Source organism: Lasioglossum baleicum, chromosome 20 (genome assembly GCF_051020765.1).
Source record: "Lasioglossum baleicum chromosome 20, iyLasBale1, whole genome shotgun sequence".
NCBI classification, from domain to species: domain Eukaryota; kingdom Metazoa; phylum Arthropoda; class Insecta; order Hymenoptera; family Halictidae; genus Lasioglossum; species Lasioglossum baleicum.
Genome location: NC_134948.1, coordinates 6877486 through 6901643, shown reverse-complemented (window position 1 = coordinate 6901643; position 24158 = coordinate 6877486). Strand labels below are relative to the sequence as shown.

The window sequence follows — 24158 nt, the reverse complement described above, 5'->3', positions numbered from 1 at the left end:
TCAAAATCGTTTACCACAGAACCCATCAAAATCGGACACCATAAACCGACGAAACCCAGCATTCAGTGTTCGTCTGCCAATCCTGGGTGCGTGTTTGGCCGGGGCATCGTCACCAACAAGTCCAAATCATCGACTTTCAATGCCTAACGAAAGCAATGTTAACAAACCGGTGATTTGACGACAGAGGAGGTGAAACGGTGCGGTGCGACGACGGAGCCTCGCAGACCGCTGGAAGACCTGCCGTGGCAGTGAATCGGAGTGGGGAGAGCGTGGAGGGGATAGACACCGCCCACTCGGCCCGTGCGTCGAGTGAGCGGCTGTGGGCGGGGCTGTTGGGAGCCAACCGCGTGGTAGACGGTGCCAGGGCCGTCGGGACGGGGGGGAAACAGTCGCATCGGTAGTGTGGGTATCGTTCGAGCGCAGTGTCCCTGGAGACGCGGCGCTGGTTGCTCGATTTTCCTATTCCTTTCCGGTTTTTCTCGGTTTCCGGCCGCGTGCGTTTCCCCGTCGTCCTTGGACGTGATCCTCGTCGAGGAAAACCAACAGAAGCCTAGCTCAGTGCCCACGATTCAGTCCTAAAACATCTGGAAGTGCAAATTATCAGCGAACATTGCTCAGCCATCAAAGTTCTGAAAATTTTCGTTGAATCCCGAGGACTGTACACTTCCGAGGACCAGGGGGGTTGTGTATTTGATGGACCTCGGGCCTGTAAACTCGCCGAGGACACGTCTTCTTTTTCTTGGACCCCGTGCTGTGTGTATCTTGTGGGCAATCGTAATTTTCTCGAGGATGAGATCGAAGAGGACGATGTTTCACCGAGTTTGAACGAGTTTCAACAAGTTTGAGGTTGTTTGGAGGCCAAGTTGGGACAGTTATCGTGGAGTTACGGGGCTCCTGGAGTACTAGTCCGAGCCCCAGGCTCGGTTCTTGACGGTTCAGTGAGGTTGGACAGAGTTTGAGGTGGAGTTCGAGGGTGTTTGCGGAATTTGGAGATGCCCGATGCAATTCGCTTCCTTTTGACGAGGCTCCTGATCAAGAGGAGGACGGTATCGTGATGTTTGGGACGGTTTGAAAAGGTTGGAAGCGACGGTGAGCGTTATAGTGATCCAAGGACGAGACTCCGGCTGGGTAAAAAAAAGGTTTATGGGACTCGCCGGGCCGGCAGTTCGCAGTAAAACGAGATTCAGTGAGTTGGCGGCTGCTGGGGATAACTTGCGGGAACGAGTTCCGAAGAATTCCTCCCGACGCGGCAGGTAGGTGCGGGTTAACTTAATAACCGGCCGGGACTTGTTTCGCGGCGATTAGCCGGCGCGCCTCACAGCGAAGCATGATTAAAAGACCGGGCCATTTGCATCCGCAAACAGAACCGGACGGATCGTGACGAACAATCAATCATTCGTCGGCTCGGTGGATTAATGACCGACGTCGCGAAGTAGCTTTCCGCGACCGGAAAACCGCGTGGACGTCGCCGGCGGTGCCCGGGTCGGTTGTGACCCGAGCTGGAAAATCGTTCCCGATGATTGTATTAACCCCTTGCCGTCTTTTGACGAGCCAGACTCGTGATAAAGGCTTTTAAGAAAGTCAAACAAATATGAATGTTACGCGCGTTTCATTTTAAATGAAATAAAATTCGTTCGTTTGTGAACAATATTTAAGCATTGAAATAAATGTAGCCATACAAGAGATATACATTTCCTTTTCTTTCTCGTTTTAATGATATAAAGAGTATTTGGTTGATCCATGCGAATAAAGGATAGATCTTGATCCTCGATCATTGATCTCTCCTGAAAATGGCCGATTGACGTGTTTCAATCTTATTGAAAAACCATTAATATTAATTATAATGGGTCCGTGAGAGGTACCTGGAAAAATTTATTTGTTTATAAAAATGATGGTTGACATGTTGCGATGTTAAACAATCCTCTTGCACTTTCTGATTTTGTTCATTTTTTTTTAATAAATTGATTAACTTCGTGTTTCCGATTAGCATCGTTTGATCGCATTGATTTATGGTTGTCCAGCGTTGGGAAAACTGATAAATGATGCCGCGAGTTTGTCGATTGAATGACATCATCGATTGCAACGTTCTGGAAAAGAGGGTTAATTAATAGACGATGATTAACAGACGCTTGCAGAGGAGGTTCTTCGCCGTTCTTCCATGTAAATGTTAACGACTGTTGGATTTTTATCGGTTTGTTTATTCGACGAGGCGTAAACGACTCGTGCGATCGACCAACTCCGTGTCCGTCGGAGACTGTTCAGCAGGATGTTACAATGCTTGGCGGGATGTGAACGGAGAAATTGATGACACGATCGTTTTGATTATGATTTAATGGAATTTCGCGTGTTGTAAAATTAATTTATGAGATTTTTGTGGAGTAGTAATGTTGATGATGGGGTTGTTGAGTTGCCGGAGCTACTGGCTTGTGATTATTGCTTTTACGAGAATGAGAGATCCGCTGTCATTTATTATATTAAATTGGCAACTAAATTCGCGATCTATTGTTTCGTAATTCTTTTATTGTATCGTTATAACCTCATTCAGTGACCATTCGTTTTGAACTGTATACATATTATTGGAAAGCTCTGAATTTTTAGATTTATTTGATATAAAATACTCATGCTTAAAAACATATATGAATGACTTTGTTTCAGAAAATGTGGAGGTCACGAACTTACAAGGGAATGACCCCAAGTGTCCGACTTCGATTTTGATAATTTTTTGCGAGATGATGGTACATGGATCCCTAATTGTGTATGCAAAATATTAGGTGTAGTTACTCAATAGTTTCAAAGATATAAACAATTAAAGTTTCATACCGTTGCGTGATTTGAAACTTTAATTGTTTATATCTTTGAAACTATTGAGTAACTACACCTAATATTTTGCATACATAATTAGGGATCTATATGTATACCATCATCTCACAAAAAATTATCAAAATCGGACACTTGGGGTCCTTCCCTTTTTAGTTGCCAACCTAATAGTAGAAATATCAATTGTTAATATTTTTATTCATAATTAGACCGTGGATTTTGTGTATTTTTGAGACAAAAATGATCATTCATGCATTCACTACAAAAATGAGTGTGTAAAATGTAAAAGATGAGTAAAAATATTGAGAAAATTGGAAAAAGAACTAGTAATATTATTAAGGAAAGAGTATGAGATTTAGTGGCTACTGTTTCTTGCAATTAATGCAGAATATTTTTATTTTTCACGGAGATTCGCAGTCTGTCTATACTGTAACGAGTATTGCAATTAGTGTATGTCAAGATAAGAGAATTTATCCAATGATTTTCCACAAAGCAGCCGGTATAATTTTAGAATTTGTTAAATAGGAAACCTGAAACCAGTTATTTCGGACTGGTCTGGTAAGCTTGGCGTTAAATTACATAAATGTTGATACAGCAAGAAGTGCAGTAGATAGTTCCGAGTGTGTAATTACTATGCCAGAATTTTCAAATGAATTTCAGTCATCCTGGACACTTGTGCATTTAACATCATAATTTTTACTGTTCTCGTTCCAAATTGCATTTTTTCATACAAGTGAACTGGCTACTTATACAATTACAGTCAAATCAACTACTGATTGTATTACTGCATTCAATTAATTTATATTCGATTACAAAATAATTGAAAATTTCGATAACGAACATGTTTTTACTTCGAGTAATAGTTTATTTGATATTTTGATAATTGTATTTTTGATTTGTCTGTTCTGAAGTTAATTGAAGTGCAAAGAATTGCTTTTTATTTAATGGATAATGTTCGAGTTGATTTACAAATGAAATTTGATCGAGTTCACGAATTGGTTGTTTTCTATCAAGTTTCCGGAGGTATTTAGCGATTAATGCGATTCCAATTCGCATCGAGAGCACGATGAACTAATTGGTGCATTAAGTAGAGTCCAATTAATGTATAGAAATTCGCAACGGTCCATTTTTTCCGCGGTAGGTACGCGTTGCAAAAAGGAGGTCGTCACTCGCGCGATTCGTCACAGTTTTTCGCCGTATTGTTTCAGCCTGGTGCACGGAACCCGTTTCCGGTTGATGACAGCTTTTAAAAGGACTCAAAACGCCCTGAATAATCGTAAACGTCAACGCTTGTCGTTACCCTAAATGATTTTACGCGAAGCTTTGCGAAAATCGCGAAACAACCCTCGGAAATTCAAGGATTCCCTAAATCTTAGCGTTCGACGATTTACATAAACATTTGCAGTCTGAAAATAGTCGGGGCTCATTCAAATCTTCGAACTTTTATATAAACAAATTTTCAAAATTATTGGTTCCATTAAATAACTCTGAAATTTTAACGTTCAATAATTTACACATTTGCAGTCTGAAAATAGTCGGGGCTCATTTAAATCTTCGAAGTTTTATAGAAACAAATTTCCAAAATTATTGCTCCGATTAATTGGCTCTTAAATAACTAAAAAATGCGAGGACTCACTAAATCATAGCATTCAACGATTTACATAAACATTTGCAGAGTGAAAATAGTCGGGGCTCATTCAAATCTTCGAACTTTTATAATAAACACATTTTCAAAATTATTGGTTCCATTAAATAACTCTCAAAAATGCGAGGACTCGCCAAATTTTAACGTTCAATAATTTACACATTTGCAGTCTGAAAATAGTCGGGGTCATTTAAATCTTCAAACTTTTAGATAAAAAAATTTCCAAAAGTAGTGGTAAATTTGAAAAATTATGTTTTCTTGAGTAATAATTGCTATAGAGTGTTTCGAGTGTGTATACACAGGCTGTCAGTCTTTGTTGACCTACTTCAGCAAGAGACTTAACACGGACAGATGAGTTAAAACCGGATATTCAGTTTATAAGGGTCCCTATCTCTTGGCCGACCCTATCTTCGCCTAACATAACCTAATCTGCTTTAAATCTGACCTCTATGTAACTTATCCTGACATAATCCTTTTAGGCTACCGAAGGGATTACGCTGTCCGACTGCTAGAATAATAAATCCATCACACAACTATTTTGATCGTTATACTTCTAATCAAACACACAATCTTTTACAAATCTTCAGTAATAAGATATCACTGATTTAACAATCCTTCAAGAACCGAAACTTGACAATCAATTGTTTAAATGTTAATTAAGATATCAGAGTTATCAGAGCCGTCGCATAGTCTCTTTTTCCAATATGGTGGCCGCATTTCGCATCAGCTGATCGCAAAAGCACACGACCATCTGTAAACAAGTAAACAAGTAAACCAACAATTTATTTCTAACACAGATCTATCAGTTTATCTCACAAAATGAACGAAATATGTTAAAACTCTGCTTTACTTTTCAATTTTCAATTATAAATCTTCTCAAGCTCGACATTCAGGATGGTGGAATTGGAAAACCTAAATCAAAATCAATTTACTATGAACACTTACTACATACAAGAACTCTAATCTGCCAGCATATAATTTTATAATGTCAAAATTCTACTGAATATCCAAGATGGCCGACTTTCGCGATTAATCGTACACAGTAAACACTGTGGCACGCACGAGCACAGTGAAACAATCATTGATTGAACGGAGCGGAACTCGTTTTTCCTTCTTTTCGGCCAATTCATTACATTACATTACAAGAGCACCGATATAGAAATTACGGGCCCTGGAACGTACAATTCAGGAACATGATTTGTGAGAAATAATGTGCACAGAGTGTGTCAGTCGCCAATTATCGTGTCAGTCACTGGCAACAGCCGCCGTTTCCATCGGCATCGTCGGAACGACTGATGGCCGAGGAACGATCTCACATGTGTGCTTTTTTCTTGTGCGCTCAACATTTATTTTTGCATCGCTGTGTATTCCTGAAATTAATAATTATTATCCTCCCTCCAGCTTTCCCCGATTTTTTTTCCCCACTCGTGCGAATGATTTTCGTGAAACTTTGTAAGCTTGTTTACGTACACTCGGCCTACATCCGTGAATTTTTATACGTTTTTACCGTTAAAATTATAGTGATTGTCTTCCCGAAAAGCTGAGAGGTTGGCATCATTTTTTCTGGAGTAGCAACAAAAATTACAAAAGTTGTTCGAGTACACCATCACGCCATACTCTCTTAAAAATGTGTCCTAAAAACTTCGCACAATCTTGAAAGTAGTTATGGCAATTTGTTCTGGAACTCTTATTGGATGATTTTCTAAAAAAACTACTGGTTTAATTAACCCCTTGCCGTATTTTAACGAGTCACACTCGTGATGAAGATTTTAAACAATGTCTAACAAATCTGAATATGCTATGCCTTCTTTTTTAAATGAAATCAAATTTGATTGGTTTGTAATCAATAGACTGCGGATTTTATGCATTTATGACAAAATTTGGTGGATTGTTAAAGATGGGAAGAAATTTTTATATGGTTCCTGCATCTTGTAAGCAACGAAGAAAATTTTTATTTTGCATAAAGATCCGCAGTTTAGTAGTCAATGTTTAAAAACTACGACATTTTTGGGGATGAAGATGATTTAATTACCGAAACTGTAAAGATACTGACACAGCAAGGGGTTCATTTATCTTTGAAACGGTACTATACGTCTCTAGGTATGTATAAAAAAAGAATTGTTCAAATTTGATAATGGCTTCTTGTATTTATTCATGAGGATGCATTTCTTTATAAATGCAAGTCGTTTTAAACAGCTATTATAAACTAGCTGTACCCGGCCCCGCGTCGCTGTGGCTCATTGTCAGTCGTTTTGACCATATTTCTGCTTCTAACTTCTGTAAAACTGTTGGACACATTTTCGCACGCTAAATAAGCCTGTTTGTCCAAAACTTATTTCCGACAAACGGTTCAAAAGTTACGATTGAAAATACCTCAAAGCAAAACTATTATTTTCGAGTTTATATCGTTTTTGACCCCTTAGATCGCGTCGGAGAAAAAAGTGACACATATGAAAGTTGTAGAGAATCAAATATCCAATCGCCAAGATGGTCCCAGATTTTTCCTAAAACCTACCGTTGAAAAGCTACAGCTGTTTAAAAAGTCGGTAAACGAAAAAGTTTAAGAAAAACGCACACCTTTTGTGTTATAACTGCTAAACGATGCAACCTACAGAATCGGATCAGTGGCCATTTGAAAGAACTCGGCGAGCTGAATCCAATGAGTACCTCAAATTGAATATTGGTGCTACCAGTCAAAAGTTATAAGCAGAAACGTGCCCAAAAGAGGGCGAAAAAGTCGTCTCTGGTCACTAATGACGTCACAACTTTTGAACGAATGGACATTTTCGAATGCGGATTGCCCTGAAACCTTCCCGAAGAAACGCTGCGTCTAATGGCTCAAACCCCAGCTTTCTACGTTCAGCCGTTTCGGAGATCATAGATTATGAACAAACAAACATTTACATTTTTATTTATATAGATATGCTATTTGCAGATCATTGTTGGACCTAAACGATATTATACTCGGGACAGATCGGATAATAAAGATCTCGGAAATTGGTGAAGCTATAAAGCCAAGGCCCCCGTCGTTAATCGGAATGGTGTTAGGTTTCCCATAAAATGATGACGGTGCTGACCTAAGCGGACCAACCCTCGTGAATTTTATTGCGCGTTTGTCAATCTGTCGCATAATAAATGTCACAATTTTCCTGCATGTCTCATTTTGTCAATTTTTAACTTGTCAGATAGAAAATTGTCACTATCTGAGTCCATTCGTAACATGTTTGCTACAAAGTGTTCATCATTTTGTTCATTTCTAACATATTTGGTATAAAATGTTCATCGTTTGACCATTTTCGCCATAATTCAAACAAAAGTGGTCACTGTCTTGCCATTTTTATTTTGTTCGTTAGAAATTGTTCGCTATTGTGTTCATTTTACCATATCTTATCCAAAAACAATACTTCAAACAAAAGTGGTCACTATCTCACCATTTTTATTTTGTTTGTTAGAAATTGTTCGCTATTGTGTTCATCTTACCATATCTTATCCGAAAACAAACTTTCAACCGAAACGAAAGACTCCAAAAATTACCGTTTTCTAACACCTCTCAAAATGACGTCGAATAAAAGAGCGGAAACGATTGCTATGATTCCAGGGATGTCGCAGAGCTCATCGCCAGGTTCTAAAATGTCCCTCGACAATTCAAAGTGATCGGAAACTGGCATTCTTATCGGTTCAACGATCGTTTCGTGGCGCTCGATTGAAATGCGATGAGAAAATGTGACGGAAATCCGTGCTCGACGCGAACCAACGTCGACGAGCAAACCGGAAGCCGTCCAGCCGGAAGTGATCCGTGTCCAGTTGTCAGGCGAAGAATAAGGAGAGGTGCGAAAGATGCCTCGACCGTCGAGGGACACCTACGGCGACCAGAAGCCGCCCTATTCGTACATCTCGTTGACAGCGATGGCGATCTGGTCGTCCAGGGACAAGATGCTACCTTTGGCGGAGATCTACAAGTTCATCGCGGACCGGTTCCCCTACTATCGCAAGGACACGAGAAGATGGCAGAATTCGCTGAGGCACAATCTGTCTTTTAATGACTGCTTCATCAAGGTTTGTGAGATCTTTGTTGATTTATCGACGAACGTACCGCGTGCGGTAGAATGCCGGTTCGATTCTGTGTCAATATTTGTTGTACGAGTTGTTGGAGAGCTGATAGATTGGGCGAGGTGGAGCATAATCTATCAGTTAGGATTTTTAATCTGTCATTGGGGGTAATTAATGGTTAGACAGTCTCTCAGGTACTGCGAGGGCTTGCTACTGTTGTGCAGAGGGGTTGTAATCTGTTTTAATCTATCTAATCTATGTGACGATTCCGATCTTTTTTGTAAATTTTTGTAGCAAATAGATTTCCAATTTGTTTCGTTCCTTTCAGTCTCGTTTTCAAGCGAGATTGGATGTTAATGTGCCTTAATCTATCTCATCTGTGTGACGATTTGGATCTTTTTATTTACGATTTGATTTTGTTGGTTGTTGCAAATAGATTTCAAATTTGTTTCGATTCTTTCAGTCTCGTTTTCAAATAAGACTGGATGTTAAAGTGTCTTAATCTATCTCATCTATGTGACGATTTGGATCATTTTATTTACGGTTTGATTTTGTTGGTTGTTGCAAATAGATTTCCAATTTGTTTCGATTCTTTCAGTCTCGTTTTCAAATAAGACTGGATGTTAAAGTGTCTTAATCTATCTCATCTATGTGACGATTTGGATAATTTTATTTACGGTTTGATTCTGTGGTTGGTGCAAATAGATTTCCAATTTGTTTCGATTCTTTCAGTCTCGTTTTCAAATAAGACTGGATGTTAAAGTGTCTTAATCTATCTCATCTATGTGACGATTTGGATCATTTTATTTACGGTTTGATTTTGTTGGTTGTTGCAAATAGATTTCCAATTTCTTTCGTTTCTTTCAGTCTCGTGTTTAAGCGAGACTGAATGTTAATCTATCCTGATCTGCCTAATCTCTATGTCGATTAGTATTCTTTTATTCTGTGTTTGAATCAGTACTGTAACAGTAACAGTAACTGGCTTGTTATTACTTTATGCAACTATGGGAACCTCGCGAATAGAATTCCGTTTCGACAGTGAATTTTCTGTAATCGATAACCTTAATCTATCAAAGATTGCGGATAGATACAGGATCTATAGCTAGTAATTTCCTGTTCATTTAGTTTTTAGTGTAGTAGATTATCTATCAATATTCAATTATTTCGTCAATACTTTCCCACGATTGTTCCCTCATTCTTGTTTAATCTATCGAAGAGTGTAAAAATTGCAAAGCTCCCCACCAGATCTCACTATTTAATAAATTGCTATTTGTTAACATTAAAAAAATGTTTGTGTCGCAAATTGCCAGTGCAGCGAGACGAAACTTTCTCATCTATTTGTAGATCAATGGTTTAGTGAAAATGCAGCTATCCGTTTTTCACCGAGACGATTAAAGATGGCGGGTAAAATTTGGTCGCATGTTAGAAGCCATTAGTCTTTCTCACGACAGTTGGGGTTCTTGACCCTCTAATAGGCTAAAGAAAGGCATGTCCCTGATATTAATCATGCGGAACTCGGGTATTTCTATTAATTTTTGGAGATTCCACGATTGTGTCGAAATTATTTTCCATTTTGTCCGTATTTTAAAAGTGATTAATTACATAATGCTATTTACCGATTACGTTCCCGCTCGAACTTGGACAACGAAGTTAGGTGTCATCGTAAACAAAAATATTAGGAAACAATGGCGATGATACGAAGAGGGGGCGTAATTCTTTTCCGCTTAGTAACCGCGCGATCGAAGCGTTGATAAAGAAAGTGGGAACATGATTGATGGCTCACGATTCTTCCTCTCTATAACTTGAAGTCATTGTTTACACGCTAAAAGCCACACAAAAAACCATGGGGAAGTCAATTCTCACACTCTGTGTGTGTGTGCATCAACTTCTCGCGTTCGAAACATTATAAAAATATTTAATACAATGAACAACGAAAGTGTTCCCTGTTTCTCAAAAGTTCTAGATTTCTAAACTGATTTTTTCAAATTTATTAATATAAAATTGCAGCATAATTCATTTGAAAAGAGCATGAAATCACCTGGGAAAATTGCGAATTAATATACAATAATTTCCAGCACACCCCGTAGATAAATCAGCGAGCGCAGGTTAAATGTCAGCGGAATCTCTCATCTAAACTATCCTAACCGTGTTCCTTTTTTTTCGCCAGTTTATCTGCTATCTGCATGTACTATCGATCCAAAACAAAAAGCTCTCCGCAGCGCATAATTTCCGGCAGTCAATAATAAGAAACGCCGCCATTTTGGGCGACCCGATGTGCACTGTGTATTTATACATGTTCACTTTCACTTGAAAACGCAGGCGAACGCGAAACGGACACATAATTCGATAAAATCTACACGCTCAAGTACGAAGTTCCATTTGTAGAATGCAATTTGTTCGAGATCGTATCGCGACGTGTGCAAAAACCCGACGAGAGAATTTTAATCCGTCGATATACATATTTATTTGTCGGAAGTCTTTTAATCGTTTCGATGAAACGCGCTTCTTAATTAGTCGTTTTTCCGTTTTCCAATTTACAGTTGTAGATCTCCCGTCGATTGAAATTGAAATTATCCTTGATACCATCTTGTGGATCGCGTGATGGACGTGGAAATTCTGAGGGAAATAATTTATTGCTTTTCGAGTGGATGCGGTGGTGCTGAATTGCTTTTCCGAAAATATCGCGCCCATTAATGATCTATTAAAATTAAGGGAAATATGTACATGAAAAAAACAACGTGGATAAACAAATTGAAAAATGTGTCAGAGTGCTATTTTTAAATGACGCTTCCTGCTCTTTGAAAATAAATCGAAAAATAAATTTTTGTTTCATTAATTTTTGGCGAAACATAAAATTTCTGAAAGTATATACATAATAAATAGACACTTATATTAGAAACAGTATCATTACAAAACATTTTTCCGATTTTGTTGTTAATTTGACAAGTTTGTGCGTAAACTTTTCGTGTAAACTTTGAGTAAGAACCTGCGAATAAATGTCGGATTGGTAAGCATAATGCACGGAATCAGCAGTATTGATTCGCGATAGCAATTATTGAACGCGTCGAATCGCAGGTAACGCAGAGAACCGCGTACCGCGCGCACGCGAATGGAAACTTTGCAAACGGAAAGTATAAGCAAGGAAGAAAATAGAACACAAAACAATTTCGTGATGCTTCTTCCGCGAGGCGATCGTGTTCCTCATCGATTTAGGTCGAGGCAGGTGCGAAACAGATGGTCGGGGGCTATAGCGTAGAGCAAAAACCGATGCAGTATCGTGGCATTACGCACCGAGTCGTTTCTCGCTCCTCCAATTCAATTTTCTCGTCCCTTAAAATCCATTTGGCCTCCCTCACTTTTTCATCTGTATTTTAGAAACAGTATTTCATTTCGTTCTGACAAACGAGACTTATATTATACAATATTACTTGTAGCCGCTTAGTTAGTAACACGGTTTTTGCAATTTCACAAAATATTAATACAAAGTGTTACAAACGTTTACATTATAACATCCGTGACATTTTTCTGATTAAAAAGAGCCCAAACGCGACGTAATTCGAGGCATATTTGCTTCTCCAATTCACGATTTAATGGAACCTCTAGTATCCGAACCAATGATATTTGAATTCAGCTCAATCGAACTAGATTGGAAAATTGACATTAAAAAGTCGGTCTTTAATTTGGACTTTTTGTACTACTGTTTTTGGGAATTTTTCAAACTATTAATACAACGTCTCAATTATCATTCGCGACATTTTTCTGATTAAAGTGAGCCCAAACACATTTGAAGCATATTTATTTGTTCTATCCGAACACTAGTATTCTACCGACTAGTTCGGATAATGGAGGTTCTACTCTATCGTGCATTAAACCAGTACAAATGGCCAGAATCGTATCGTGTTTGGACTCATTCTAATCAGAAAAGTGTCACGAATGAATTGATCGAAATTTCAGTCAAATAAGAGCAACGTAAAAATGCAGCACTGATCAGCTCTGAAGAATTTGAGTCTAAGAATTGCATACACGCACCTCCAAAAAAGAAGCACCTACCAGTCAAACTCGCCAACTCCCGAAGTCCCTGAAGCCTCCCTCAAACCTTGAACCTTCACGAACACCTCTGGCAGCCCAACTGCAGCCATACCTTTTCATTCCAGGTGCCTCGGGGTCCTCACCGTCCAGGCAAGGGGGCCTACTGGGCCCTGCACCCAGCGGCGCTGTCGATGTTCGAGAACGGGTCTCTGCTGCGTCGCCGGAAGCGTTTCAAGCTGCACAAGCCCGACAAAGAGTTGCTAAAATCGGAACTGCAAGCCCTGGCATCAGCGATGCCGCCTCCGCACTCGGAATCATCGCCGGTCCTCTCGATAAACCCGAGCGTCCAATCGAGCAGCTTGACGGTAGCTAACCTGTACCGTCTCCGGGACGATCTCCTTCGCTGGGAGCTTCAGGAACACCGTCAAACGATGACCTCCGGAGGGAACAGCTCCCCAGGGTTCCCGACACCTGAGCCCGGGTCCAGTTACTACCTTCTCTCGCCGGAAGTTAGACAGAGATTGGCTGGAACCGACGAGATCCTTCGCGGCTACGACAGCAGCAACCTTCTGCAAACTGGAAATTGGAGCTTCCCAGGATTCCAGGTGTCCCCTTACGTCTCCCAGCTGTCCTACTTCCAGACTGAACTGCCAGACAGCAGACAGATCTGCCCAGCAACCGCAGAAGCCAACGTACCATCGGTGAAAGCAGAGCCCAGGAACTTCGTGGACGTTGCCAGGAGCTCAGCCGCCGATGAATCGAAAATGGCACCCACATGTCTCTCCATGGACCCACTGCCCAGCCAGACCACCATACAACCGGAGCTCAAGAAGAAGAAGAAACCGTTCACCATCGAGAACATCATGGCACCCGATGATGAACAGATCTCGAGGAACATGGAGGACAAGAGGGGCCATCTTCTCGCGCCGAGGCCTCTCTATGCTGCTGGATTCCCCTTCGGGCTGGCTGCCGCGAAGGTACCTTATGAAACTGCCACCTGAATCTCGTCATCTAGGCACCTATGATCAAGGGACTCGCTGCGAGACTTGGCCTGTGTGTTTTTCGTGTGGTTCAGCTGGGGTTTTCATGGGGACGGGGGTTCGTCGGAGGACCGACATGGCGGACTTCCGGTGGACGATGAGGTAACCGGTCTACTTCCGGGCTGAGTGTCAGTGTTCTTCGGGGATGATGGGGGATGTGTTGGTGTTGAAGATTGTGATGGGATTGGAGTGGACTCTTTGAGGTTAGAGGATTGGGGAATATCGTGTTTTACGGGAGTTGCTGAAGTTGTGTAGTTGCTGAAGAGTTGGAGAAGAGTTGGGGAAGAGGTATAGTTGGTTGAGAATGTTCTGCTTGGTCAGACTTATGCTTGAGCTACTGGATGCTGGTCTGAGTTAGGTTTACTGAGATAAGGGGAGGGATTCATTGGGGGATATTCTGGCTTATGGGGGCTGCTGAAGTTGTATAATTGGTGAGAAGTTGAGGAAGACTTGGAGAAGAGTATAGTTGGTTGAGAATGTGCTGCTTGGTCAGACTTATGCTTGAACTACTGGATGCTGGTCTGGGTTAGGTTTTGAAATTAGGGGAGGGATTGATTGGGGGATATTCTAGCTTATGGGGGTTGCTGAAGAGTTGAAGAAGACTTGGAGAATAGTTGGTTGAGAATGTGCTGCTTGGTCAGACTGATACTTAAGCTACTGGGTGCTGGTCTGGGTTAGGTTTTGAGGGATATTCTGGCTTATGGAAGTTGCTGAAGGTGTATGGCTGATGAAGAGATGACGAAGAGTCAATCTAAAGGGGCAGTTTGTTGATAAAGTACTGGGAGCTGAAGAAGAAGTATTTATAATATTTTAAACAATTGAAAAATTGTATAATTGTATCGTGATTGAAGTTGAGGAAGATCGAGGACACTCGGCCCAGACCCAGGATCACGTCGCGAAAACGACTTTTTTTTTGTACTCGTCGGAAAGACTTGACGATGTTCTCGGCTGCGTGGGTGTACATAAAAGTAATTCAGTATTTATCTATCGAGCGTAGACCGAACGTACGTATGTTCGTGTGTTGTTTTCTTTTTGTTCTAGAAACGTAAATATTGTACCTACATACGTTCCTCGAATTGCCGGCTTTCTCTTCGAATCTGGAATATTCGAAAGTTCGCCCTTCCATTAACCGGCCGATCTTTGCTACACAGTAAGAAAAAGATAGCCCTCTCCTCTCTTTTCTTGGCGTAATTTAATAAATAGCTTTCTCTTAGAGCGTACTCGAGAGGATCGACGACCATCGAAACGTAACATTGCGAACTGGTAACTTGAAGGGAGCCGAGTTCTGTGTGACGTGCGAGCGACTGATCCGCCATTTTCTTGAACCAGCAAATATTTATGCAATTTTAATGTTTCAATTTCAATATTCTGTGCTGTTTTTTATCTCACAACTGTTGGAGATTTAAATTAGACTTTGGATACGGAAGCAAGGTGGATCATTCTCTGACACGCCATCATGATAGCACAAAGTATGATGGGAAGTGATAGATAGAGGTATAAATCGAGATAAATTGAATATAATAATATATTTAAAGTTTAGTAACATATTTAACGAACGGAAACACGGACATTTCTCTCGTGACGTTGTATCACGTGCGCGTACCCCAACGAAGAATTATGGGACGGTGAAAATATGGAATCATGGTCGAACACGCGGGAATATTTGAATATTTGAATGTTCGAAGTGAGTTCGAAGTTTGAATACGTCTGACAATGCGCAGTAAATCCTCCATTGCGAAATTAATGAAAATGGACCATTTTATAAAAATGTTAAAATCAAAAGAAATTCTAGAGATGTTTGCTTAACAAAAATAGTATTTCGTTCGGTAAAAAATTTCGAAGTTATAGTGTCAAAAAACAATATTACAGAACTAGAAACTCGTAAACGAGTAGTCAAGTTTTGTACAATTTTTTCATAATAAAGGATTGTTTGTAAATTAAAGTGGGACATAACGTGGGCGCCGCCATAGTATTATGTCACAGTATTGAACAATAGAGGTTTCACCGTGCTAAAGACACGGTAAAAACATAAAAAATTGACGGCAAACAATTCCGATGCAAGAAGTCTCTGAGGAAAGAAATTCCTCGAGCATTCTGACAATATTTGAGGTTATGTAACACGCGGTAAGAGTACTTAAATCGTATACTGATGGCGGAAAATGACGAGAAATGTGAAGTTTACTTGACAGACAGTTAAAAACGCTCAAGAAAACCGCAGAATATGTAAAGAAGTATTAAAAACGTGTTATTCGAGGTACAGTCGGAGGAAAAAGTATTCGTGAAATATTATCTTCACATTATTTCTCACGAACATGATTTTAATCGATCTGTATTTTCATGGAAAATTGAAAATTCGAAGAATAGTCTGTGTTTTTCATTCTGTGGGTATTTTTGTCGACGACTGTACCCGCAAGCGATTGCAAGCACTCGAAACTTGAGAATTCACTGTGAGAATCGAACAAGCTCGTAACTACATAATATGTATGTATACTTGTAGCTCCTAATAGTCACTCTATCATCCCTCATAGGTAATTGTATAATTTCCAGTTGGACCAGCTGTTCAACGATACCGAATAAAGAGACAGTGGCAAAATTATTTACACAAATAAGATCCCCTTTCGTTTCGTGTAAAAATAATATATGTAATGTAGATTTTGAAATTTTGTACATTATTTTATAGAGAATATACCGCAGGAAGTATTGAATCGAGTCGGAAAAATCATTTCCACGACTAATAACGATCACGTAAAATGGCGCAGACTCGAAATGAACTGTACCTTCTCGATTTTCAAGATGGCGGATACAGCATTGCAGGCCAGCCATTGTTCCAATGTTCCGAAAAAAAACAAGATAACTATTAAGGATAATAATTATTCAACTTGAAACAAAGTTAACATTAGTTGATGAACTTGTTGTACAATTTTGATGTTGTTTGCATTTTTTACGACTGAAAGACCTCGAACATGTCGATTCCTTCATTTACATTTAACAAAATCTCGAGTTTTCGTTGTACGAAAAATATTTGTCAAAAATAGTACGAATAAGTTTGCTCGATTAGTGTCCGAATTTATACAACGAATGTTTATATCTGCCTGTAAAATGATTTTCTTAAATAAGATTGCTTGCGAGTCCGTCGTATACGAGAATGATCCGCGAATGATTGACGAATGATCTGCAAGCGCAATATAATTAATGTACTCGATCGTACTCACACGAAGATGCCCGTAACTGTAAACATTGCTTCGTGGTTAAATAAATTATTGTATATACCTGAGAAAACTGCGTTGGTCTCTGTCCCCCTACCGTTTCCAAAAATTGCGATCGCTATTTCAGCAATGAAAGTAATTTTTAAGGGGGTAGACTGGTTTCTAGGATTGCAAGGATGCGGGATTCGCCTTCTCATTTATCGATAATACAAACACGGGGTTTTTCACTAGTCGAAAACGCTAGATACAAGATCGATCTAGGGCGCTATCAAAAGTCCTATTTTTTCGTTTACTTAATAATCCATTTAATCCATTCATAATTTATTCGAAAGCCTTCCGCCGTTTCCCAACTGTACACATTTGTATAAAAGGACCTCGGTCCGTATATAATAATAATAATAACTCTTCGTGTGCCATTAAAATCCCGAAGACCACACACCTCATAAATTCACGAATTACCAAATCCGTGAAAATGCACGTCATCAATCCAGAAGAACCCAATTACAACAACGACACGAAGATTACGGAGTGGCATTAACAAGATTCGACTTCTATGTTGCAACAGCATCGGGCCATTTTAATTATTTCCTGAAGGAGTTCGGGCGATCGCGTTAATTACAAAACAAGAAACCGACAAGGGCAGGTGGTTATTCAAGAAAAGTGTTAAATGAAATTCAGTTAATCAAGATTCCGCTTGATCGGGAAATTGCACGTTTCAAATTCGCGCGAGCGGTTGTCAATACATCAAGAGAGCCTCCATCTTGTTCACGTCAAGATCCCGAACTTTTCTCTTTTGCGGGAACGTAACAGGGATTCGAGCTTGTCAAGCTCGCGAGCCATGATTGGCAAAGCATTGCACACGGTTATTATAGGTGTAGTATGGTTACATATGCATGTAGGTACAAACAGCTATTGCATCGACGTGCTACGTCAGCGGCGCGCCGCGGTGTATTGTGTCGGCGAATCTCCTTTGAACTCGGCTATTTGCGCAGATCCTCCACAAAAGTTCGCGATCCGTTAATTGTCCGCAACGACAGCTTCAATGGAAGCCGCATTTCAAATTTTTTATTTATTATTATAGATGATTTACGAGTGAATGCGATCTTCATTTCTTTTCTTGATTGAGTTACTGTATCGTGTTGACGTGTAATTAGTCTAGTTTGATTGACGTAATTTATTGTAAATGTTTGCTTATAGTGTTCGGAACACATTAGCTATGTTTATTAACTATTATTACTAGACTGCGGATTTTATGCATTTATGACGAAAATGGGTAAGCACAATTTAAAGCAATGGACATAATAAAAAGATTTATACAGATATCAGCATATTGGCTTCAGCTTAATCAGTGTTGAAACTTGTAAAAATTAATCTAATGTTCGATTATAATCGATTCGATATGATTCAATATTGGTATGTTTCAGTTTGTTTATGAAATAGTTGGTTGTTTGTTTGATGCATCGTTCTACTTTCTAGCCCGAGTGATCCTCACTTGACGTGTGGCATTTAAACCTAAAAGACGTGTTTTCTTTGTGCTCCTTAGTTCGTTTGCTTGTGTTAATAAAATTCAGTTTAGTTAATTTTGTTTATTTAATTACATAATCTAATAATCAGATAATTAAAAGAAGAATGAAATTTTTATTTGGCTCCTGCGTCTTTTCATTCACAGTCTAATTATTACACTTTATGTATTTCCTATTAGTGTGCAGAGAAATGATTATATTCATTGTTTGTATTTGTTCGACATTCACAAACATGAGAAAAAGAATTAAGAGTGCAGTGTTTCCCAAAAATGTAGCAGAACCTTGAAAGGGGTGGTTCCTTAGGTCATTTGACGTAATTTTTTGCTTTGCTATAAGAATGGTTACGACGCACAGTGGTCTATTTGGCCTGAAAAAAGTGGAGAAAAGTCGATTTCTAAATTTTTGCGTATGTCATAACATTTTTGTTATCCGTCGTAGTTAAAGGTCTGAAGAATAAGGTTGTTTTTTCTATTTGTACACCCGTGAAGTAGTAAACTTCATCGAAAGTCAAGAGATTTTAAGGCACGCTTTGCGTTCTTAAACAATCTCTAAAACAGCGTCCGTTCATTGGCGATTTTCAAGTGTTTTAAGGAAAATTGTGTGAATTCTTGTATCACAAAAGTTTTTCACGTAGGTGTACAGAGCACTTTCGCACAGATTTCATTTTATTATCATCTAAATTAGTATGGTTATTAATATTTGAACATTACCAATAATTCTGTAAGTTTTTTTACGATTACAAAATTTTATTGACGATTTTGTTATTAGTTCTGTGCGAGTCTAGAATAGTCTAGATGCTCTTTTTGGTCTCCTTACATTCGGTGAAGATTTGTGATTTTAAGCCAACAAAATTTGATTACGACTATGTGTGAATTGAAATTTTCTAACTAATTTAGTATTAAGCGTTTAGCAGCGTTTCAAATGAAGAATCAGGATAGTTTTGGTAATCGGTCGATTGAATCGCGAGATAATTAATACACGGAATAACTGAGCAGAACTGTCGAAGAACTGGAACACAGGTAGAAGAAGAGGAGCCACAAAAGAGGAAAAGGGAGCAAGGTAAAGAGAGAAAGAGGGAGAGAGAGAGCGAGCGGGGAGCAGGAGGAAGGGGAGGTGCGAGAGAGGGAGGAAGATAGAGAGAAAAAAGAAATTCTTCCTTTATGGCGTTTAATGGGATTCTTCGCACTTCGGCCAGGCCTCCGACAAAGGGCCAATTTTGGTTCGGGCCAACAGGACCTCCTACCAAATTAGAAAGCCCCGGATGATTTATCGGCGAAGGATATTAAATTAGACGGAATTTCGAACTGGAAAGTAGCAAGCTCGTACTTTTTCGCTTAATAGCAATAATTGCCCGGCCGCGGCGAAACATTGGAAGCATTTTTAATACCTTATTTACGAGCCCGCCGAGCGAATTCCTCGTGAACGTTCTTCTTTGCGAACCGGTTCACCGGAAATTTCGAGCTTTGAATATCGATCGTAACCATCCTCCGCTTCGGAAGCCTCCGAACTTCAAAAATTACAAGTTTCCTCCCATAACATTGTGTTCAGTCAAGTAAAATGTCCTCCGGAATCCTAATTTTAATTGGGGGGACGCTTCATACAATAAAGCTAATTTTGGCATTTTTCCTTCTGTAAGTAAATATTTTCTAAAAAATACTAACATCATCCTCCTCGCGAAATTAGATCAATATCAAAGTCTCAACACAGTTCAATTATTCGTTTGCAGCCTCAGGGGATAGACTCCCGAGTCCAATATGGCGTCTATCGCATAAAATTTCCCAACTAGTAGCCTCAAGTCCTTGCTTTGGCATAGGAATAATTTTTATTTTGCAGGAAGACCCACAAATTGTTAATCACTCTGTTAGAATGAATTTTACCACTGTCTCAACGCTGTCGGAATTTTTATTTGGCTCCTGTGTCTTGAAATGGGCGCATACAATTTTGATCTTACACAAAGATGCTCTCTCCACTAATAATTGTCTTTCAGTATAATTTTATCACTGTCCGAACGCTCACAGAATTTTTAATCGACTCCTATGCCTCACCATCGACGCACACAATTTTTATTTTACACAAAGATGCTTGCTCCACTAAAAATTGTCTCTCAGTATAATTTCCACCACTGTCCCAACGCTCCCAGAATTTTTATATGGTTTCTATGCCTCACAATATCGACGCACACAATGTTTATTTTAAACAAAGATGCTCGATCTACTAATAATTGTCTTTCAGTATAATTTTACCACTGTCCGAACGCTCCTAGAATTTTTAATCGACTCCTATGCCTCACAATATCGACGCACACAATTTTTATTTTACATAAAGATGCTCGCTCCACTAAAAATTGTCTTTCAGTGTAATTTCCACCACTGTCCCGACGCTCCCAGAATTTTTATATGGTTCCTATGCCTCACAATATCGACGCACACAATTTTTATTTTACACAAAGATGCTCGGTCTACTAATTGTCTTTCAATTTTGTGCCACAGTCTGAACTCCGCCGCCAGAATTTCACAGGGGAGACCAGTCAAAGAAGATGAAGAGACGAAGAACAGTGTGAAGATTGTGGGCTTCCGTGACGTCTCCAGCACACCATAAAAAGCCCCCGGGGGTTCGGTAGGGGTGTCAGAGAGACCACCAACGATCTCGTTTCGTTATTAAATCTCGAAGGTATCGAGATTACGGTATAATCGTATTGATAACAGCGGCGTATCCTCGTCCACGGAGGCCGTGTCCCCGACGGTTTCCCATTTGCGAGGACAAAGCCCCTTTTAAACCGTCGCCTTTGTGCTCTTAATTCGGTGCCGTGCGTGAAATCAACACGTTTTTCCACTTAATTCACGGACACGCCTGTTTCTCGCGCTTTCCTCTCTCTTTTTCTCTCTCTCTCTCTCACTCTTTCTCTATCTCTCTCTCTCTCTCTTTCGCTTCTGCCGCGGATCCCTGCGCCGCCGCCATTTTCTTTCTCCTCGTTCTCCTCGCCGCGGCGGCGCAGTGTCTCGTTTTTCTTCCTTTCCGACAGACTATTAAAGTTGCACTTTTGTATTCCAGGCTTTTCTGCCCCGATCAATGTACGCTTCCTGTTCCATGCCTCCATCTGGGCCCATCGTGACCGGCTAATTTTGAGCCCGATGAAAGGATTTTTGATCTTCAGGGTGGTCTACGAGACGCGGAGGGCTGACCCCGCTACCGCCGGGATTATGGTCGTGCTGCAGAATCGTTCTACTGATTTCTGTTCTGTGGCAGTTTCACTGATATAAATGGAAAAAAATATAACACTTGTTTCATTCCACAACCAAATAAGTTTTATCGCAGTTTAATGAAGTGCGGATTAATGTTCTTACTGTTCGGAATAAGACCCCATTCATTTGCGTCATAAATGCATACAATCTATTAATAATAAGTCTGACTTGGTATTATGTACTTGCAAGGGGTAATAAATGTTACTGTTCAATCAATTTTTGAAAAATTACAAATGGCTCTTGTGGGTGGATCTCAATAAGTTCACTTGTGAATTGACAAAGAATTAATAGTATATTTAAATAATATGATAATGAATGAATGTATGCAATGATTATAAGACAAGATTCTCGCTCTTGCACGTGTTCTCGCACGGATCACTCTCTGTCTCTCTCTCACTCTCTTGGACTCACTGTTTATACTCGTACGTCTACAGCTCTAACTTCTTGGCCACAGACTGTACCGGTGAGAACGTTGTCCGATTTCATCCAAACTCAACATACATCATCCCCTCATCAAATGTAACAATTTAGGGTAAAATCAGGAAAAATCGATAGCAAATGACGACTCTGGTCCCCGTTGTCCGATTTCATCCAAACTCAACATACATCATCCGCTCATTAAGTGTCACAATTTAGGGTAAAACCAGGAAAAATCGAAAGAAAACGGTGGCTCTGGTGCTCGTTGTACGATTGCATCGAAATGCAACACACATCATCCCCTCATGAAGTGTCAGAATTTAGAGTAAGATCAGGAAAAAATCGAAAGCAAATGGCGACTCTGGTGCCCGTTTTACGATTGCATCGAAATGCAACACACATCATCCCCTCATGACGTGTCAGAATTTAGAGTAAGATCAGGAAAAATCGAAAGAAAACGGTGGCTCTGGTGCTCGTTGTCCGATTGCATCGAAATTCAACACACATCATCCCCTCATGAAGTGTAACAATTTAGAGTAAAACCAGGAAAAGTCGGAAGAAAACGGCGACTCTGGTCCCCGTTGTCCTATTTCATCCATCCTATGTCCATCATTCCCTTGTCAAGTGTCACAATTTAGAAAAAGATTGGGAAAAGGTCGACAGCATTCAAATTCAACCCCTCTCATATTCCCTGATTAAGTGCCACAATTTAGAGGGAGGTGGGTTAAGATGTGAAAATCGAAAGCTAAGACCAAGTGCACATGCAGCAGTGATCAGATCTCCTCGGCAACTGTCGAAACGCGTCCCCCGGTGATCCGAGTGCCCTGGAATCGGACAAAGCGAGGTTCCCGGGAGGCAATCTCGCGGTTTATTCGCTTCCATTCACCGTGCATCGCAGGGCATCGGATCATTCGGATCATTCAGCGGGTCCCGAGAGACAATCTCGCGCGGATGCTGTCGAGCAATCAATTTCGCGGGCAAACGGGTCCCGCGCGCCGTTCTGTGCCGGGGGTAAATGCAAATCAACCTGGACGCCACGTAGAGGAAGCGAGAGAGTGGCCAGGCGAAAGAATGAGGACGAAACCGGGATGAAAGGCGACTCCATTCTTCATCGTCTCGGGCCGGTATCAATCATCTAAACAGAAACTCTCGGTGAAGATCTCTCTGTTTTTCGCGGCTCGAGAAACAGAGACGAAGAGTAATAATGTCGGAAGAAAGGGAGAGAGAAAAAAAATATTGAGGAAGAAGGGGAAGGGGGAGGTGGAAGAGGTGGAAGATGAAGAAGAGGAGTAGCTTTCGCGATCGTCGAGAGGCGGGTTCGAAGGTAGTCCTTTTATCAGGGTCTCGAGAGAGCGAACGCGAACGAAGGCTCGTTAAGTCCGTGGCAGCGGTCTCGAGCTTACGCGGCCAGCAACCAAGCAACCAAGCAACCGGCCAGACTGAGCTATAATGGCATAAATAATGACCGGTCTCGGTACTTACGCCCGTTTTCTTCCTGCCACTCGACGCACGACTCCGAGAGGCCTGCTTCGTCGTCTTCTTTGGCTTCTTTCGGCTCTTCTTCGAGGTCTTCAAGTTCTTCTTCTTCTTCTTCTTCTCCTTCTTCTTTATGCTATTACATCGCTGCGTTTTGGTATGGTAGACGAATATCGGGCTACTGTCACTACGAAATTTCATTAACCGGAATTGAGACTTGACTTGTTAGGTGTACCTTTAAACGTGTGGGTTAAAAATAATACAGTAGTAGACAATTGTGAGGTAAATGGATTTTGCAGATCGAGACGTTTAGATATTGTGGAATTTGGAATTGACGCAATCTCAAAATTAGGAAATTTGAAATTAGTGATACTTGAAAATGGTAAAATTTGGAGTTTGTGAAATTTGGGGGTTGCAAAATTTAGAATTTGTGAAGGTTGTAATCAGTGAAACTTAGAGTTTGTGGAATTTGAAGCTCGTGAAATTTGGGGTTTGCAAAATTTGGAATTTATGAAATTTGTGAAATTTGGGGTTGCAAAATTTAGATTTTGTGAAAGTTGTAATCAATGAAACTTAGAGTTCGTGAAATATGGGATTAATGAAATTTGGGATTAATAAAATTTGGAATTTGTGAAATGTGGGGATGCAATATTTAGGATTAGTAAAATTTGGGGTTTGCAAAATTTGAAGCTCGTGAAATTTGGTGTTTGCAA

General features: G+C 40.2%; 1 protein-coding gene and 1 long non-coding RNA gene across 4 annotated transcripts in view; one reads left to right on the top strand and one right to left on the bottom strand.

The window, feature by feature from the left end:
- The first annotated feature begins 410 nt into the window (after positions 1-410).
- Positions 411-15246, top strand: LOC143218684 (uncharacterized). The gene is made up of 3 exons (XM_076444041.1): positions 411-1253; positions 8061-8518; positions 12667-15246. The coding sequence occupies exons 2-3, from the start codon at positions 8300-8302 to the stop codon at positions 13540-13542; spliced, it is 1095 nt and encodes a 364-aa protein (XP_076300156.1). The 5' UTR covers positions 411-1253; positions 8061-8299; the 3' UTR covers positions 13543-15246.
- LOC143218691 (uncharacterized) overlaps positions 2920-24158 on the bottom strand; it is a 64478-nt gene continuing 43239 nt past the window's right edge. The window contains exons 4-5 of one of the 3 annotated variants that reach the window (XR_013011140.1): positions 12563-23632; positions 2920-11876 (exon numbers count right to left, since the gene is read on the bottom strand). This is a non-coding gene — a long non-coding RNA (uncharacterized LOC143218691). Of the gene's footprint in view, positions 23633-24158 lie in introns of all 3 variants that reach the window. The other 2 variants (XR_013011141.1, XR_013011142.1) reach the window with 2 other exon arrangements.

What these genes read in the sequence shown, in the direction of transcription:
- LOC143218684 (XM_076444041.1), top strand. Translation starts at nt 8,300, where the DNA reads ATGCCTCGACCGTCGAGGGACACCTACGGCGACCAGAAGCCGCCCTAT. An exon ending in TTAATGACTGCTTCATCAAG is followed by an intron (nt 8,519 to 12,666) that starts GTTTGTGAGATC and finishes TTTTCATTCCAG; the next exon opens with GTGCCTCGGGGTCCTCACCG.